The sequence below is a fragment of the Lampetra fluviatilis genome, chromosome 48 (genome assembly GCF_964198595.1).
Source record: "Lampetra fluviatilis chromosome 48, kcLamFluv1.1, whole genome shotgun sequence".
NCBI lineage: Eukaryota > Metazoa > Chordata > Hyperoartia > Petromyzontiformes > Petromyzontidae > Lampetra > Lampetra fluviatilis.
Window position 1 is genome coordinate 9,750,879 of NC_136322.1, and position 19,371 is coordinate 9,770,249.

Genomic DNA, 19,371 nt, shown 5'->3' on the forward strand with positions numbered 1-19,371 from the left:
CGTGTGTCTGTGTGTGTGGTGTGTGTCTCTGTTTGTGTTTCTGTGTGTCTGTGTGTGTGGTGTGTGTCTGTGTGTGTCTGTGCGTGTGTCTGTGTGTGTCTCTGTGTTTCTGTGTGTCTGTGTGTGTGGTGTGTGTCTGTGTGTCTGTGCGTGTGTCTGTGTGTCTGTGTGTGTGGCGTGTGTCTGTGTGTGTCTGTGCGTGTGTCTGTGTGTGTCTCTGTTTGTGTTTCTGTGTGTCTGTGTGTGTGGTGTGTGTCTGTGTGTCTGTGCGTGTGTCTGTGTGTATGTGTGTGTGGCGTGTGTCTGTGTGTGTCTGTGCGTGTGTCTGTGTGTGTCTCTGTTTGTGTTTCTGTGTGTCTGTGGTGTGTGTCTGTGGTGTGTGTCTGTGTGTCTGTGCGTGTGTCTGTGTGTCTGTGTGTGTGTCTGTGTGTGTCTGTGTGTGTGTGTCTGTGTGTGTGCGTGTGTGTGCGTGTGTGTGTGTGTGTCTGTGTGTGTGTGTGCGTGTGTGTGTGTCTGTGTGTGTGTGTATGTGTGTGTGCGTGTGTGTGCGTGTGTGTGTGCGTGTGTGTGCGTGTGTGTGTGTCTGTGTGTGTGCGTGTGTGTGCGTGTGTGTGCGTGTGTGTGCGTGTGTGTGTGTCTGTGTGTGTGCGTGTGTGTGTGTGTGCGTGTGTGTGTGTGTGCGTGTGTGTGTGTGTGCTGTGTTACGGGCGTGGTTATCAGGGTGACTCATTTCGTGCAAGTTGAGGCACCAAAGAGAGATCCGTTAACGAGTCAGTGTGGAGTCAGTGTGGAGTCAATGTGTGTGTTTGTCTGTGTGTGTGTCTGTGTGTGTGTCTGTGTGTTTGTCTGTGTGTGTCTGTGTGTGTGTTTGAGTATCTGTGTGTTTGTCTGTGTGTGTCTGTGTGTGTGTTTGAGTGTCTGTGTGTATGTCTGTGTGTGTCTGTGTGTGTGTTTGAGTGTCTGTGTGTGTGTGTCTGTGTGTGTGTTTGTCTGTGTGTATGTCTGTGTGTGTGTCTGTGTGTGTGTTTGAGTATCTGTGTGTTTGTCTGTGTGTGTCTGTGTGTGTGTTTGAGTATCTGTGTGTTTGTCTGTGTGTGTCTGTGTGTGTGTTTGAGTGTCTGTGTGTATGTCTGTGTGTGTCTGTGTGTGTGTTTGAGTGTCTGTGTGTGTGTGTCTGTGTGTGTGTCTGTGTGTGTGTCTGTGTGTGTTTGAGTGTCTGTGTGTGTGTCTGTGTGTGTGTTTGAGTGTCTGTGTGTGTGTCTGTGTGTGTGTCTGTGTGTGTGTTTGAGTGTCTGTGTGTGTGTTTGAGTGTCTCTGTGTGTGTGTGTCTGTCTCTGCGTGTCTCTGTGTGTGTCTTTGTGTGTGGGGGTGTGTCTGTGTGTGTATGTGTGTGTCTGTGTGTGTGTCTGTGTGTCTTTGTGTGTGGGTGTGTGTCTGTGTTTAGTAGCAGTCAGCGCTATGCTGCGCTACGAACCTGTCGACCCGAGTTCCATTCCCGTTCACAACCAACACCACCCAGTGACGATTATCTGAACCGGTCCTGGGTCTCCCCTAGGTCGACTCGGCCTCAAATGAGTACTTGGTGTAGCGGAGTAGTGCGGTAAACATCGCCACTAAGGGAGGCAAAGGCACTTGCCCCTACAGTCTGTCACAGGCTATACGGGGGATCTTTGTCTTTGTGTGTGAATGTGTGGAGCGGTGGTGCCGAGCTCAAACTAAAACTATGAACTATTTTTAATTTTCTATTTTTTATTTTTGTAAAAGCCCTCCCACTGTGCCGTGTAGTTGCTGTGTTTCAGAATCACCATCTTCATCACCATCATCATCACCATCATCATCACCATCATCATCATCACCATCATCATCACCATCATCATCATCACCATCATCATCATCACCATCATCATCATCACCATCATCATCATCACCACCATCATCATCACCACCATCATCATCACCATTATCACCATCATCCCTACCATCATCATCACCACCATCACCACCATCTTCATCATCATGATCATCACCATCATCATCACCACCATCATCACCACCACCACCATCATCACCATCATCATAATCACCATCATCATCATCACCATCATCACCATCATCACCACCATCATCATCACCATTATCACCATCATCACCACCATCATCATCACCACCATCACCACCATCACCACCATCACCACCATCTTCATCATCATCATCACCATCATCATCACCACCATCATCACCACCATCATCATCACCATCATCATCACCACCATCATCACCACCATCATCACCACCATCATCATCAACCACCACCATCATCACCACCACCACCATCACCACCACCATCACCACCACCATCACCACCACCATCACCACCACCATCACCACCATCACGTGGACATTTATAGCAGCAGCCGAACACTCTAGACGCGTGGTCGATTCTAAATGTGGAAGGGAAAATCCGGAGACAAATTAACGCAGTGACCACCACGGAGAGAGAGAGACGCAGACTCCAAATCTACAGCAGCAGGCATCAGGGTCGGGATGCAACCCACGACCTCCTGCTTTCCAGGCGAGGTAGTCAACATCTCCTAGCCACCGTGATGATGATGATGATGAGAGAGACACAGACTCCAAATCTACAGCAGCAGCAGGCGTCGTCAGGGTCTGGATCGAACCCACGACCTCCTGTAGACCAGGCGAGGTAGTCAACATCTCCTAGCCACCGTGATGATGATGATGAGAGAGACACAGACTCCAAATATACAGCAGCAGCAGCAGGCGTCGTCAGGGTCGGGATCGAACCCACGACCTCCTGTAGTGGTGGTGGTGGTGGGTGGTGGGGGTGGTAGTGGTGGTGGGTGGTGGTGGGTGGGTGGGGTGGGTGGTGGTGGTGGTTGGTGGGTGGGTGGGTGGTGGTGGTGGTGGTGGTGGGTGGGGTGGTAGTGGGTGGTGGTGGTTGGTACACACTCACACACATACACACACATACCTACACACACACCTACACACATGCATACACACACTCTCACACCTACACACACACATATTCACAATCACACCTACACACTCACATACACACATACACACACATACCTACACACACACATTCACACACACTCACACATTCACACTCGCGCACACAATCACACCTACACACTCACACATACATACATACATACACACAATCACACCTACACACACACACATTCACACACAATCACACCTGCACACATACAAGACAAAGATCCCCCGTGTAGCCTTAACAACGTTGCTAACCGATACACTGACAACACTCACACCTACTTACACACATACATACACACATACACACACATATACACACATACATACACACACATATCTACACACCCCTACACACACCTACACACATATACACACCTACACACACATACACACACCTACATACACACACCTACATACCTACACACACACCTACATACACACACACACACCTACATACATACACACACACCTACAAACACACACACATCTACACACACACACGCACATACCTACACACACACATACCTACACACACACCTACATACACACACACATCTACACACACACAGCTACACACGCACACACGCACATACCTACACACACATACCTACACACACACGCACATACCTACACACACATGCCTACACACACACACGCACACACACACATACCTACACACACATACCTACACACACACGCACATACCTACACACACATACCTACACACACACGCACATACCTACACACACATACCTACACACACGCACACACCTACACACACACAGCTACACACACGCACACACATGAATCACAATCACGCAATCACGTGGCCACACGCACACACACACGCACACACATGAATCATAATCACGCAATCACGTGGCCACACGCACACGTTTTCCACTACGCCTGGCCGGGTGACGTCACCCCCAAATGAGGGCGTGGTGGTGTGTGAGGGTGTGTGGTTTGGTGTGTGTGTGTGTGTGTGTGTGTGTGTGTGAGGGTGTGTGGTTTGGTGTGTGTGTGTGGCGTGTGAGTGACGTGTGTGTGGCGTGTGTGTGGTGGTGTGTGTGGTGTGTGTGGTGTGTGTGTGTGGTGGTGGTGTGTGTGTGTGGTGTGTGTGTGCTGGTGGTGTGTGTGTGTGGTGTGTGTGTGCTGGTGGTGTGTGTGTGGTGGTGGTGTGTGTGTGTGGTGTGTGTGTGTGTGGTGTGTGTGGTGGTGTGTGTGTGTGGTGGTGGTGTGTGTGTGTGTGGTGTGTGTGTGGTGGTGGTGTGTGTGTGTGCTGGTGTGTGTGTGTGGTGGTGGTGTGTGTGTGTGTGGTGTGTGTGTGGTGGTGTGTGTGTGTGCTGGTGTGTGTGTGTGGTGGTGGTGTGTGTGTGTGCTGGTGTGTGTGTGGTGGTGGTGTGTGTGTGGTGGTGTGTGTGGTGTGTGTGGTGGTGTGTGTGGTGTGTGTGTGTGTGGTGTGTGTGGTGGTGTATGTGGTGTGTGTGTCTGTGGTGTGTGTGGTGTGTGTGTGTGTGTGGTGTGTGTGTGCTGGTGGTGTGTGTGTGGTGGTGGTGTGTGTGTGTGTGGTGTGTGGGTGGTGGTGGTGTGTGTGTGTGGTGTGTGTGTGTGGTGGTAGTGTGTGTGTGTGGTGTGTGTGTGCTGGTGTGTGTGGTGTGTGGTGGTGTGTGTGGTGGTGTGTGGTGGTGTGTGTGGTGGTGTGTGTGGTGTGTGAGGGTGTGTGGTGTATGTGGTGGTGGTGTATGTGGTGGTGGTGTGTGTGTGGTGGTGTGGATGTGGCAATGGTGTGTTGGTGGTGTGTGTGTGTGGTGTGTGTGTGGTGTGTGTGTGGTGTGTGTCGCGGTGGTGTGTGTGTGTGGCGGTGTGTGTGGTGGTGGTGGTGGAGTGTTTGGGGTGGTGGTGGTGTGTGTGGTGTGTGTGTGCTGTATGTGTGGTGGTGTGTGTGTGGTGTGGGGTGTGTGTGGTTTGTGTGTGGTGTGTGTGTGGTGTGTGTGTGGTGTATGTGGTGGTATGTGTGTGGCGGTGTGTATGGTGTGTGTGGTGGTGGCGGTGTGTGTGGTGTGTGTGGTGTGGTGTGTGTGTGTGGTGTGTGTGTGTGTGGTGTATGTGGTGGTGTGTGTGTGGCGGTGGTGGTGTGTATGGTGTGTGTGGTGTGGTGGTGTGTGTATGGTGTTCGTGTGTGTGTGGTGTTCGTGTGTGTGTGGTGTTCGTGTGTGTGTGGTGTTCGTGTGTGTGTGGTGTTCGTGTGCGTGTGGTGTGTGTGGTGTGGTGGTGTGTGTATGGTGTTCGTGTGTGTGTGGTGTTCGTGTGTGTGTGGTGTTCGTGTGTGTGTGGTGTTCGTGTGTGTGTGGTGTTCGTGTGTGTGTGGTGTTCGTGTGTGTGTGGTGTGTAGTGGTGGTGTGTGTATGTGTGTATGTCTAATGGTGAGTGATGTGTGTGTGTACGTGTGTGTGTGTTCATATATAGTGGGGAGCGGTAGTGTAGTGGTTAGCGCGCTGCGCTATGAACCTGGCGACCCGGGTTCGATTCCCGCACACGGCTAACACCCAGTGACGATTATCTGAAGCGGGTCCTGGGCATCCCCTAGGTCGACTCAGCCTTAAATGAGAACCTGGTGCGGTGTGTAAACATCGCCACTAGGGAGACAAAGGCGGCCGGGCGTGGTGCTGGCAACCCACCCCCTCGTGTACCGTTCCGGCCTTCATAGGTGCTCGCTAACAGCACTTGCCCCTACAGTCTGTTAAGGCTATACGGGGGATCTTTGTGTTCATATGTAGGGAGCGGTGGCGCAGCGGTTAGCGCTACGCTGCCCTACGAACCCGGCGACCCGAGTTCCATCTCCGCTCACGGCCACCAACACCACCGTAGCTGACCCCCCCCCTAGGTCGACTCAGCCTCAAATAAGTCACCTGGTGTAGCGATTGTGCTGCTCGTTCAAGAGCACTTGCCCCGTCGGTCTGCTGAGGCTACGCGGGGGACCTTTGCCTGTGTGGTGGTGGTGGGGGGGGTCTACGTTTTGCTAATAGCAGCACTTGCCCCGACGGTTTGACGAGGCTACACGGGGGACCTTTGCCTGTTCCTCTAGGAGTCTACGTTTTGCTAATAGCAGCACTTGCCCCGACAGTTTGACGAGGCTACACGGGGGACCTTTGCCTGTTCCTCTAGGAGTCTACGTTTCTGAGAGCTGCACTTGCCCCGGCGGTTTGACGAGGCTACACGGGGGACCTTTGTCTGTGTGTGGGGTTCCACGTTTCTGAGAGCTGCACTTGCCCCGTCAGTTTGACGAGGCTACACGGGGGACCTTTGCCTGTTCCTCTAGGATTCCACGTTTTGCTAATAGCAGCACTTGCCCCGGCAGTTTGACGAGGCTACACGGGGGACCTTTGCCTGTGTGTGGGGTGGTGGGTGGGGGGGGTTCCACGTTTCTGAGAGCAGCACTTGCCCCGTCAGCTTGACGAGGCTACACGGGGCACCTTTGTCTGTGTGTGGGGTGGTGGGTGGTGGGTGGTTCCACGTTTCTTAGAGCTGCACTTGCCCCGTCGGTTTGACGAGGATACACGGGTCACCTTTGCCTGTTCCTCTAGGATTCCACGTTTTGCTAATAGCAGCACTTGCCCCGTCAGCTTGACGAGGCTACACGGGGGACCTTTGCCTGTGTGGTGTGTGGGGTTCCACGTTTCTTAGAGGTTGCACTTGCCCCTTCGGCTTGACGAGGCTACGCGGGGGACCTTTGCCTGTGTGGTGTGTGGGGTTCCACGTTTCTTAGAGGTTGCACTTGCCCCTTCGGCTTGACGAGGCTACACGGGGCACCTTTGCCTGTGTGGTGTGTGGGGTTCCACGTTTCTTAGAGGTTGCACTTGCCCCTTCGGCTTGACGAGGCTACACGGGGGACCTTTGCCTGTGTGGTGTGTGGGGTTCCACGTTTCTTAGAGGTTGCACTTGCCCCTTCGGCTTGACGAGGCTACACGGGGCACCTTTGCCTGTGTGGTGTGTGGGGTTCCACGTTTCTTAGAGGTTGCACTTGCCCCTTCGGCTTGACGAGGCTACACGGGGGACCTTTGCCTGTGTGGTGTGTGGGGTTCCACGTTTCTTAGAGGTTGCACTTGCCCCTTCGGCTTGACGAGGCTACACGGGGCACCTTTGCCTGTGTGGTGTGTGGGGTTCCACGTTTCTTAGAGGTTGCACTTGCCCCTTCGGCTTGACGAGGCTACACGGGGGACCTTTGCCTGTGTGGTGTGTGGGGTTCCACGTTTCTTAGAGGTTGCACTTGCCCCTTCGGCTTGACGAGGCTACACGGGGGACCTTTGCCTGTGTGGTGTGTGGGGTTCCACGTTTCTTAGAGGTTGCACTTGCCCCTTCGGCTTGACGAGGCTACGCGGGGGACCTTTGCCTGTGTGGTGTGTGGGGTTCCACGTTTCTTAGAGGTTGCACTTGCCCCTTCGGCTTGACGAGGCTACACGGGGGACCTTTGCCTGTGTGGTGTGTGGGGTTCCACGTTTCTTAGAGGTTGCACTTGCCCCTTCGGCTTGACGAGGCTACACGGGGGACCTTTGCCTGTGTGGTGTGTGGGGTTCCACGTTTCTTAGAGGTTGCACTTGCCCCTTCGGCTTGACGAGGCTACACGGGGCACCTTTGCCTGTGTGGTGTGTGGGGTTCCACGTTTCTTAGAGGTTGCACTTGCCCCTTCGGCTTGACGAGGCTACACGGGGGACCTTTGCCTGTGTGGTGTGTGGGGTTCCACGTTTCTTAGAGGTTGCACTTGCCCCTTCGGCTTGACGAGGCTACACGGGGGACCTTTGCCTGTGCCTCTAGGTGTCTACGTCCTGATCGGAGCCGGGGCTCTGATGATGCTCATTGGGTTCCTCGGCTGCTGCGGCGCCATACAGGAGTCGCAGTGCATGCTGGGAACGGTGAGAGGAGCTCGCAAAACTGATCCTATTAAACCTCTAGCCCACTGATCCCATAACCACTCTAGCCCTGATCCTATTAAACCTCTAGCCTTTATCCCATAACCCCCCCTACACCTGATCTCATAACCCCCTCTAGCCCTGATCCTATTAAACCTCTAGCCCACTGATCCTATTAAACCTCTACCCTTCATCCCATAACCCCCCCTACCCCTGATCCCATAACCCCCTCTAGCCCTGATCCTATTAAACCTCTAGCCCACTGATCCTATTAAACCTCTAGCCCCTGATCCTATTAAACCTCTAGCCCACTGATCCTATTAAACATCTAACCCCTGATCCTATTAAACCTCTAGCCCTGATCCTATTGATCCTCTAGCCCTGATCCCATAACCCCCTCTAGCCCTGATCCTATTAACCCTCTAGCCCTGATCCTATTAAACCTCTAGCTCTGATCCTATTAAACCTCTAGCCCACTGATCATATTAACACTCTAGCCCACTGATCCTATTAAACATCTAGCCCACTGATCCTATTAAACCTCTAGCCCTGATCCTATTAAACCTCTAGCTCTGATCCTATTAAACCTCTAGCCCACTGATCATATTAACACTCTAGCCCACTGATCCTATTAAACATCTAGCCCCTGATCCTATTAATCCTCTAGCCCTGATCCTATTAAACCCCTCTAGCCCTGATCCTACTAACCCTCTAGCCCTGATCCCATAACCCCTCTACCCCTGAACCCATTACCACCTCTAGCCCTGATCCCATAACCCTCTACCCCTGATCCTATTAACCCTCTACCCTGATCCCATTACCCCTCTACCCCTGATCCCATAACCCCTGATCCCATAACCCCCTCTACCCCTGGGTGGTGTTAGTGGCTGGGTCAGTGACCTGCTGTGTTGTCGTCCCCTCCTCCTCCCCTAGTTCTTCTTCTGCCTGCTGGTCGTGTTTGCAGCGGAGGTGGCAGCCGGGATCTACTCCATCAACAACAAGGACAAGGTGAGACCCACAGAGACACACAGAGATACACATAGAGATATACATAGATGTACATAGAGACACATAGAGATGCATAGAGACCCACAGAGACCCACAGAGACACACAGAGATATACATAGAGATATACATAGATATACATAGAGATATACAGAGACCCATAGAGATGCACAGAGACACATAGAGACCCATAGAGATGCACAGAGACACACAGATACACAGAGACCCATAGAGATACACAGATACACATAGAGATACACAGAGACACATAGAGATACACAGAGACACATAGAGACACATAGAGACACACAGAGATACATAGAGACCCATAGAGATACACAGAGACCCATAGATACCCACAGAGACCCATAGATACCCACAGAGACCCATAGATACCCACAGAGACCCATAGATACCCACAGAGACCCATAGAGATACACAGAGACACACAGATACACAGAGACCCATAGAGACACAGAGAACCAGGATAAAAAATCCACGCAGTGTCAGGATTTAAACCACGACCTCCTGTGTACCAGGCGAGGTAGTCAACATCTCCTAGCCACCGTGATGATGATGATGATGAGAGAGAGACACAAACTCCAAATATACAGCAGCAGGCATCGTCAGGGTCCGGGATCGAACCCACGACCTCCTGCAGATCAGGCGAGGTAGTCAACATCTCATAGCCACCGTGATGATGATGAGAGACACGCAAACTCCAAATCTACAGCAGCAGCAGGCATCAGGGATCGAACCCACGACCTCCTGTGTACCAGGCAAGGTAGTCAACATCTCCTAGCCACCGTGATGATGATGATGAGAGAGACGCAGACTCCAAATCTACAGCAGCAGGCATCAGGGATCGAACCCACAACCTCCTGCAGAACAGGCGAGGTAGTCAACATCTCCTAGCCCTGCAGACCAGGCGAGGTAGTCAACATCTCCTAGCCCTGTAGACCAGGCGAGGTAGTCAACATCTCCTAGCCCTGTAGACCAGGCGAGGTAGTCAACATCTCCTAGCCCTGTAGACCAGGCGAGGTAGTCAACATCTCCTAGCCCTGTAGACCAGGCGAGGTAGTCAACATCTCCTAGCCCTGTAGACCAGGCGAGGTAGTCAACATCTCCTAGCCCTGTAGACCAGGCGAGGTAGTCAACATCTCCTAGCCCTGTAGACCAGGCGAGGTAGTCAACATCTCCTAGCCCTGTAGACCAGGCGAGGTAGTCAACATCTCCTAGCCCTGTAGACCAGGCGAGGTAGTCAACATCTCCTAGCCCTGTAGACCAGGCGAGGTAGTCAACATCTCATAGCCCTGTAGACCAGGCGAGGTAGTCAACATCTCCTAGCCCTGTAGACCAGGCGAGGTAGTCAACATCTCCTAGCCCTGTAGACCAGGCGAGGTAGTCAACATCTCCTAGCCCTGTAGACCAGGCGAGGTAGTCAACATCTCCTAGCCCTGTAGACCAGGCGAGGTAGTCAACATCTCCTAGCCCTGTAGACCAGGCGAGGTAGTCAACATCTCCTAGCCCTGTAGACCAGGCGAGGTAGTCAACATCTCCTAGCCCTGTAGACCAGGCGAGGTAGTCAACATCTCCTAGCCACGCTCCACTGCCCCCCCCCCCATCAACCCCCCACACCGGCCTGGTGCAAAACGCCAACGTCAGACAGACGACGTTGACCCAACGTTGTGCCCAGCACCAAATGCCGACGTTCGCTGGGAAGCGCTCTCTGATGGATCGCTCGCTCGCTCGCTCGCCCCACCCCACAGATTCCGCAGGAGTTCAAGGAATACTACAGCAGCCTGTATCTGCAGTACGTGAAGGATAAGTCGGATTCCATCAAGACGGCCCTCATCGCCTTCCACAAGGGGGTGAGTGCACGCCCGCCCGCTCGCCCGCCCGCCCGCTCGCTCGCTCGCTCCCTCACCTGCTCACTCATTCACCTGCTTAATCGCTCGCTCGCTCGCTCGCCCGCTCATTCACTCACTCACTCGCTCGCCCGCTCACTCACTCAGCCACTCACTCACTCAACCACTCACTCATTCACTCACCCACTCACCCACTCACTGACCAAACTCACTCACCCACCCACTCACTCACCTGCTCACTCACTCACCCACTCACACACCCACTCACTCACTCACTCACCCACTCACTCATTCACTGACCCACTCACTCATCCACCCACTCACTCACTCGCTCGCCCACTCACTCGCTCGCTCGCTCGCTCACTCACTCACCTGCTCAATCCTTCACCCGCTCAATCACTCACTCACTCACTCAGCCACTCACCCACTGACCCACTCACCCGCTCACTCAACCACTCACTCATTCACTCACCCACTCACCCACTCACTCACTCACTGATCCACTCACCCACCCACTCACTCACTCACCCACTCACTCACTCACCCACTCACTCATTCACTGACCCACTCACTCATCTACCCACTCACTCACTCGCTCGCCCACTCACTCACTCACCTGCTCAATCATTCACCCGCTCAACCACTCACTCACTCACTCGCCCACTCACTCACTCACTCAGCCACTCACTCACTGACTCACTCACCCGCTCACTCAACCACTCACTCATTCACTCACCCACTCACCCACTCACTCACTCACTGACCCACTCACTCACCCACCCACTCACTCACTCACCTGCTCACTCATTCACCCACTCAATTACTCACCCACTCACTCGCTCACTCACTCGCTCGCCCACTCACTCACTCACTCGCTCGCCCACTCACTCACTCACTCACTCACCCAATCACCCAATCACTCAATCACTCACCCACTCACCCACTCACTCACTGACCCACACACTCACCCACTCACTCACTGACCCACTCACCCACCCTCCCACTCACCAACTCACCTGCTCACTCATTCACCCGCTCAATCACTCACTCACTCACTCAGCCAAACACTCACTGACTCACTCACTCACCCACTCACTCACTCATTTACTCACCCACTCACCCACTCACCCACTCACTAACTCATTGACCCACTCACTCACCCACCCACTCAATCACTCACCTGCTCACTCATTCACCCACTCAATCACTCACCCACTCACCCTCCCACCCACTCACTCACCCTCCCACCCACTCACCCACCCACCCACCCACCCACTCACCCACCCACCCACTCACCCTGCCACCCACTCACCCTCCCACTCACCCACCCACTCACTCACCCACCCACCCACTCACCCACTCACTGCCCGTGTATCTCTCTCTCTCCGCGCAGCTCAACTGCTGTGGCACTGGCAAACTCTCCAGCGCCTTCTCATCGCTGGATCCGGGACTCTGCCCCAACGCCAAGAACTTCCTGGAGGCGGTGGTCAACCCAGACATGGTGAGTTGTGGTGGGTGAGTGTGTGGGTGAGTCTGTGGGTCGGTGAGTGTGTGAGTGGGTTTGTGGGTGAGTGAGTGTGTGGGTGAGTGGGTGGGTGGGTGAGTGGGTGGGTGGGTGAGTGGGTGGGTGGGTGGGTGGATGGGTGGGTGGATGGGTGGGTTGGTGGGTGGGTGGTTGGGTGGGTTGGTGGGTGGGTGGTTGGGTGAGTGTGTGGGTTGGTGGGTGAGTGGGTGGGTGGGTGAGTGGGTGGGTGGGTGGGTGAGTGGGTGGGTGGGTGGGTGGATGGGTGGGTGATTGGGTCTGTGGGTGAGTGGGTGGGTCTGTGGGTGGGTCTGTGGGTGGGTCTGTGGGTGAGTGGGTGTGTGGGTGGGTGGGTGTGTGGCTGTGTGGGTGGGTGGGTGTGTGGCTGTGTGGGTGGGTGAGTGAGTGTGGGTGAGTGAGTGTGTGGGTGAGTGTGTGGGTGGGTGAGTGTGTGTGTGGGTGAGTGTGTGGGTGAGTGTGTGGGTGAGTGTGTGGGTGGGTGGGTGAGTGTGTGGGTGGGTGGGTGAGTGTGTGGGTGAGTCTGTAGGTGAGTCTGTGGGTGAGTGGGTGGGTGGAGTGGGTGGGTGGGTGGGTGGGTGAGTGAGTGGGTGGGTCTGTGGGTGGGTGAGTGAGCGAATCTGTGGGTGGGTGAGTGAGCGAGTGGGTGGGTGAGTGGGCGAGTGAGTCTGTGGGTGAGTGTGTGGGTGAGTGGGTGGGTGAGTGTGTGGCTGGGTGAGTGTGTGGGTGAGTCTGTGGGTGAGTCTGTAGGTGAGTGTGTGGGTGAGTGGGTGAGTGTGTGGGTGAGTGGGTGAGTGTGTGGGTGAGTGAGTGAGTCTGTGGGTGAGTGAGTGAGTCTGTGGGTGAGTGTGTGGGTGAGTGTGTGGGTGAGCGTGTGGGTGAGTGGGTGAGTGTGTGGGTGAGTGTGTGAGTGAGTCTGTGGGTGAGTGAGTGAGTCTGTGGGTGAGTGTGTGGGTGGGTGGGTGAGTGTGTGGGTGGGTGAGTGTGTGAGTATGTGGGTGTGGGTGAGTGAGTGAGTGTGTGGGTGAGTATGTGGGTGAGTGTGTGGGTGAGTATGTGGATGAGTGTGTGGGTGAGTCTGTGGGTGAGTGAGTGAGTCTGTGGGTGGGTGAGTGTGTGGGTGAGTGTGTGTGTGAGTGTGGGTGAGTGAGTGGCTGAGTGAGTGTGTGGTTGAGTGTGTGGGTGAGTGAGTGTGTGGCTGAGTGTGTGGGTAAGTGAGTGAGTGAGTCTGTGGGTTAGTGAGTGTGTGGGTGTGTGGCTGAGTGTGTGGCTGAGTGTGTGGGTGAGTCTGTGGGTGAGTCTGTGGGTGAGTCTGTGGGTGAGTCTGTGGGTGAGTCTGTGGGTGAGTCTGTGGGTGAGTGTGTGGGTGAGTGTGTGAGTGAGTATGTGGGTGAGTCTTTGAGTCTCCGTGAGTTTGACGCCCCCTGTTCTTGTAGGACTGCAACAGCCGCATCGATGACATCTTCTCCCAGAGGGTCTACATCATCGCCGCTGTCGGCATTGGCGTCGGCGTTGTGATGGTGCGGTTACATCAGCAGCGTCGTCGTCGTCGTCATCATCGTTGTCTTCATCGTCGTCATCATCGTCATCGTCATCATCGTCATCATTGTCATCATCATGGTCATCATGGTCATCATCGTCATCATCGTCATCATCATCGTCATCATCGTCATCATCATGGTCATCATGGTCATCATCGTCATCATCGTCATCATCATCGTCATCATTGTCATCATCATGGTCATCATCGTCGTCGTCGTCGTCGTCATCATCATTGTCATCGTCGTCATCATCGTCATCATTGTCATCATCGTCGTCATCGTCGTCATCATCGTCATCGTCATCATCGTCATCGTCATCATCGTCGTCATCATCGTCATCATCGTCATCATCGTCGTCATCATCGTCATCATCGTCATCATCGTCATCGTCATCATCGTCGTCATCATCGTCATCATCGTCATCATCGTCGTCGTCATCGTCATCGTCGTCATCATCGTCATCGTCATCATCGTCGTCATCATCGTCATCATCGTCATCGTCGTCATCATCGTCATCATCGTCGTCATCATCATCGTCGTCGTCATCGTCGTCATCATCGTCATCGTCATCGTCGTCATCATCGTCATCGTCATCATCGTCGTCATCGTCGTCATCATCGTCGTCATCATCGTCATCGTCATCATCGTCGTCATCGTCGTCATCGTCATCATCGTCGTCATCATCGTCATCGTCATCATCGTCGTCATCATCGTCATCATCGTCGTCATCATCGTCATCATCGTCATCATCGTCGTCATCGTCATCATCGTCATCATTATCGTCATCATCATCGTCGTCATCGTCGTCATCATCGTCATCATTATCGTCATCATCATCGTCATCATCGTCGTCATCATCGTCATCGTCATCATCGTCATCATCGTCATCATCGTCGTCATCGTCGTCATCATCGTCATCATCGTCGTCATCGTCGTCATCATCGTCATCATCGTCGTCATCGTCATCATCGTCGTCATCGTCGTCATCATCGTCATCGTCATCATCGTCATCATCGTCATCGTCGTCATCATCGTCATCGTCATCGTCATCATCGTCGTCATCATCGTCATCATCATCGTCGTCATCATCGTCATCATCATCGTCATCATCATCATCATCGTCATCATGGTCATCATCATCATCATCGTCGTCGTCATCGTCATCATCGTCGTCGTCATCGTCGTCATCGTCATCATCATCGTCACCATCATCACCATCATCATCGCCATCATCATCATCGTCATCATCATCGTCATCATCATCGTCACCATCATCATCATCATCGTCATCATCACCATCATCATCAGCATGGCCAGCGTCACTGACACGTGGCTGGTGTGTGCCCCCCCCCCCCGGCAGGTGTTTGGCATGGTGTTCAGCATGCTGCTGTGCTGTGCCATCCGCCAGAGCCGAGCCTACATCTAGGCCTAGACACAGCCTGGACACAGCGTGCCAGGTACACCCATCAACTACAGTCATCAACAACACCCCTGCACCTACACCATCATCTACACCATCACCTACACCCCTACACCTACACCATCACCTGCATCTAGGCCTAGACACAGCCTGGACACAGCGTGCCAGGTAAACCCATCAACTACAGTCTCCACCTACACCCCTACACCTACACCATCACCTGCATCTAGGCCTAGACACAGCCTGGACACAGCGTGCCAGGTAAACCCATCAACTACAGTCTCCACCTACACCCCTACACCTACACCATCACCTGCATCTAGGCCTAGACACAGCCTGGACACAGCGTGCCAGGTACACCCATCAACTACAGTCTCCACCTACACCCCTACACCTACACCATCACCTACACCACCACCTACACCACCACCTACACCACCACCTACACATCACCTACACCACCACCTGCACCACCACCTACACCACCACCTACACCACCACCTACACCACCACCTGCACCACCACCTGCACCACCACCTGCACCACCACCTACACCACCACCTGCACCACCACCTACACCACCACCTACACCACCACCTACACCACCACCTACACCACCACCTGCACCATCACCTACACCATCACCTACACCACCACCTACACCACCACCTACACCACCACCTACACCACCACCTACACCACCACCTGCACCACCACCTACACCATCACCTACACCACCACCTACACCACCACCTACACCACCACCTACACCACCACCTACACCACCACCTACACCACCACCTACACCATCACCTGCACCATCACCTACACCACCACCTACACCACCACCTACACCACCACCTACACCACCACCTACACCACCACCTACACCCTCACCTACACCACCACCTACACCACCACCTACACCATCACCTACACCACCACCATCACCTACACCACCACCTACACCACCACCTACACCATCACCTACACCACCACCTACACCACCACCTACACCACCACCTACACCACCACCTACACCATCACCTACACCACCACCTACACCACCACCTACACCACCACCTACACCACCACCTACACCACCACCTACACCACCACCTACACCATCACCTGCACCATCACCTACACCACCACCTACACCACCACCTACACCACCACCTACACCACCACCTACACCATCACCTACACCATCACCTACACCACCACCTACACCACCACCTACACCACCACCTACACCATCACCTACACCATCACCTACACCACCACCTACACCACCACCTACACCACCACCTACACCATCACCTACACCACCACCTACACCACCACCTACACCACCACCTACACCCTCACCTACACCATCACCTACACCATCACTTACACCATCACCTACACCACCACCTACACCATCACTTACACCATCACCTACACCACCACCTACACCCTCACCTACACCATCACCTACACCACCACCTACACCACCACCATCACCACCACCTACACCACCACCTGCACCACCACCTACACCACCACCTGCACCACCACCTACACCATCACCTGCACCACCACCTGCACCACCACCTACACCACCACCTGCACCACCACCTACACCACCACCTACACCATCACCTACACCACCACCTACACCACCACCTGCACCACCACCTACACCATCACCTACACCACCACCTGCACCACCACCTACACCACCACCTGCACCACCACCTACACCACCACCTGCACCACCACCTACACCACCACCTGCACCACCACCTACACCATCACCTACACCACCACCTACACCACCACCTACACCACCACCTGCACCACCACCTGCACCACCACCTGCACCACCACCTACACCACCACCTGCACCACCACCTACACCATCACCTACACCACCACCTGCACCACCACCTACACCACCACCTACACCACCACCTACACCACCACCTACACCACCACCTACACCACCACCTATACCATCACCTACACCACCACCTACACCACCACCTACACCACCACCTGCACCACCACCGACACCACCACCTGCACCACCACCTACACCACCACCTACACCACCACCTACACCACCACCTACACCACCACCTACACCATCACCTACACCACCACCTACACCACCACCATCACCTACACCCTCACCTACACCACCACCTACACCCTCACCTACACCAACACTTACACCATCACCTACACCACCACCTACACCATCACCTACACCATCACCTACACCACCACCTACACCACCACCTACACCACCACCTACACCACCACCTGCACCACCACCTGCACCACCACCTGCACCACCACCTGCACCACCACCTACACCACCACCTACACCATCACCTACACCATCACCTACACCACCACCTACACCTATACACAAATACAAAGCTCCCCCGTGTAGCCTCTAGCAGGGCTGTAGGGGCAAGTGCTGTTAGTAGCGAGTAGCAGCACCTCTACCACCACGCCCGGCCGCCTTTGTCTCCCCTCCAGTGGTGATGTTTACTCCGCACTAATCCCAGCGTGTGTGTGTGTTTGTGTGTGTGTGTTTGTGTGTGTGTGTTTGTGTGTTTGTGTTTGTGTGTGTGTCTGTGTGTGTGTCTGTGTTTGTTTGTGTCTGTGTGTGTGTCTGTGTGTGTGTCTGTGTGTGTCTGTGTGTGTTTGTGTGTGTGTGTGTCTGTGTGTGTTTGTGTGTGTGTGTGTCTGTGTGTGTCTGTGTGTGTCTGTGTGTGTGTCTGTGTGTGTGTGTGTCTGTGTGTGTCTGTGTGTGTCTGTGTGTGTCTGTGTGTGTGTGTGTCTGTGTGTGTGTGTGTCTGTGTGTGTCTGTGTGTCTGTGTGTGTCTGTGTCTGTGTGTGTGTCTGTGTGTGTGTCTGTGTGTGTGTTTGTTTGTTTGTTTGTGTGTGTCTGTGTGTGTGTGTGTCTGTGTGTGTTTGTGTGTGTGTGTCTGTGTGTGTGTCTGTGTGTGTCTGTGTGTGTCTGTGTGTGTCTGTGTGTATGTGTTTCTGTGTCGCAGGACCGGAGTGGAGGGACATTTTTTTCTTTTTGTACGGATGAAGACCATTGCAGAATCCTCTGCTACGGCTCCAAATACACACACACACGTATATATATAAACCTTGTACACACAGACACATCTATATAAACCGTGTACACACAGACACACACCGTGTACACACACACGCACACACGTATATATATAAACCGTGTACACACAGACACACACCGTGTACACACACACACACACAGACACACACACACACACATCTATATAAACCGTGTACACACAGACACACACCGTGTACACACACACGCACACGTATATATATAAACCGTGTACACACACACATACACACCGTGTACACACACACACACAGACACACACACACATATAAACCGTGTACACACAGACACACACCGTGTACACACACACGCACACGTATATATATAAACCGTGTACACACACATACACACCGTGTACACACACACGCACACAGACACACACACACACATATATAAATATACTCACACCTATATACACACACACCTATATACACAGACACACACATATAAATATATACACACACACCTATATACACACACACCTATATACACACACACGCACACAGACACACACATATAAATATACACACACACACCTATATACACACACACACCTATACACACCTATATACACACACACCTATACACACACCTATATACACACACACACCTATACACACCTATATACACACACACACACCTATACACACCTATATACACACACACACCTATACACACACCTATATACACACACACACCTATACACACCTATATACACAAACACCTATATACACACCTATATATACCGTGTAGGAGGGAGGGGGGGAGGAGGAAGTGGTGAAGGTGGTGGTGGTGGTGGTGAAGGTGGTGGTGGTGAAGGTGGTGGTGGTGGTGGTGGTGAAGGTGGTGGTGGTGGTGGTGGTGGTGAAGGTGGTGGTGAAGGTGGTGGTGGTGGTG

The 19,371-nt window shown here is 53.5% G+C and overlaps 1 protein-coding gene across 1 annotated transcript in view; it reads left to right on the top strand.

Annotated features, from left to right (window-relative positions):
- The window catches only part of LOC144948327 (CD9 antigen-like), a 41,427-nt gene extending 22,688 nt beyond the window's left edge, over nt 1-18,739 (top strand). The window contains exons 3-9 of the mRNA XM_078877762.1: nt 7,843-7,940; nt 8,871-8,945; nt 10,712-10,813; nt 12,204-12,311; nt 13,787-13,870; nt 15,252-15,348; nt 18,368-18,739. Of these exons, the coding sequence (XP_078733888.1) occupies nt 7,843-7,940; nt 8,871-8,945; nt 10,712-10,813; nt 12,204-12,311; nt 13,787-13,870; nt 15,252-15,317 (533 nt within the window). The 3' untranslated portion in view covers nt 15,318-15,348; nt 18,368-18,739. The remainder of the gene's footprint in view (nt 1-7,842; nt 7,941-8,870; nt 8,946-10,711; nt 10,814-12,203; nt 12,312-13,786; nt 13,871-15,251; nt 15,349-18,367) is intronic.
- Nucleotides 18,740-19,371: the final 632 nt, after the last annotated feature.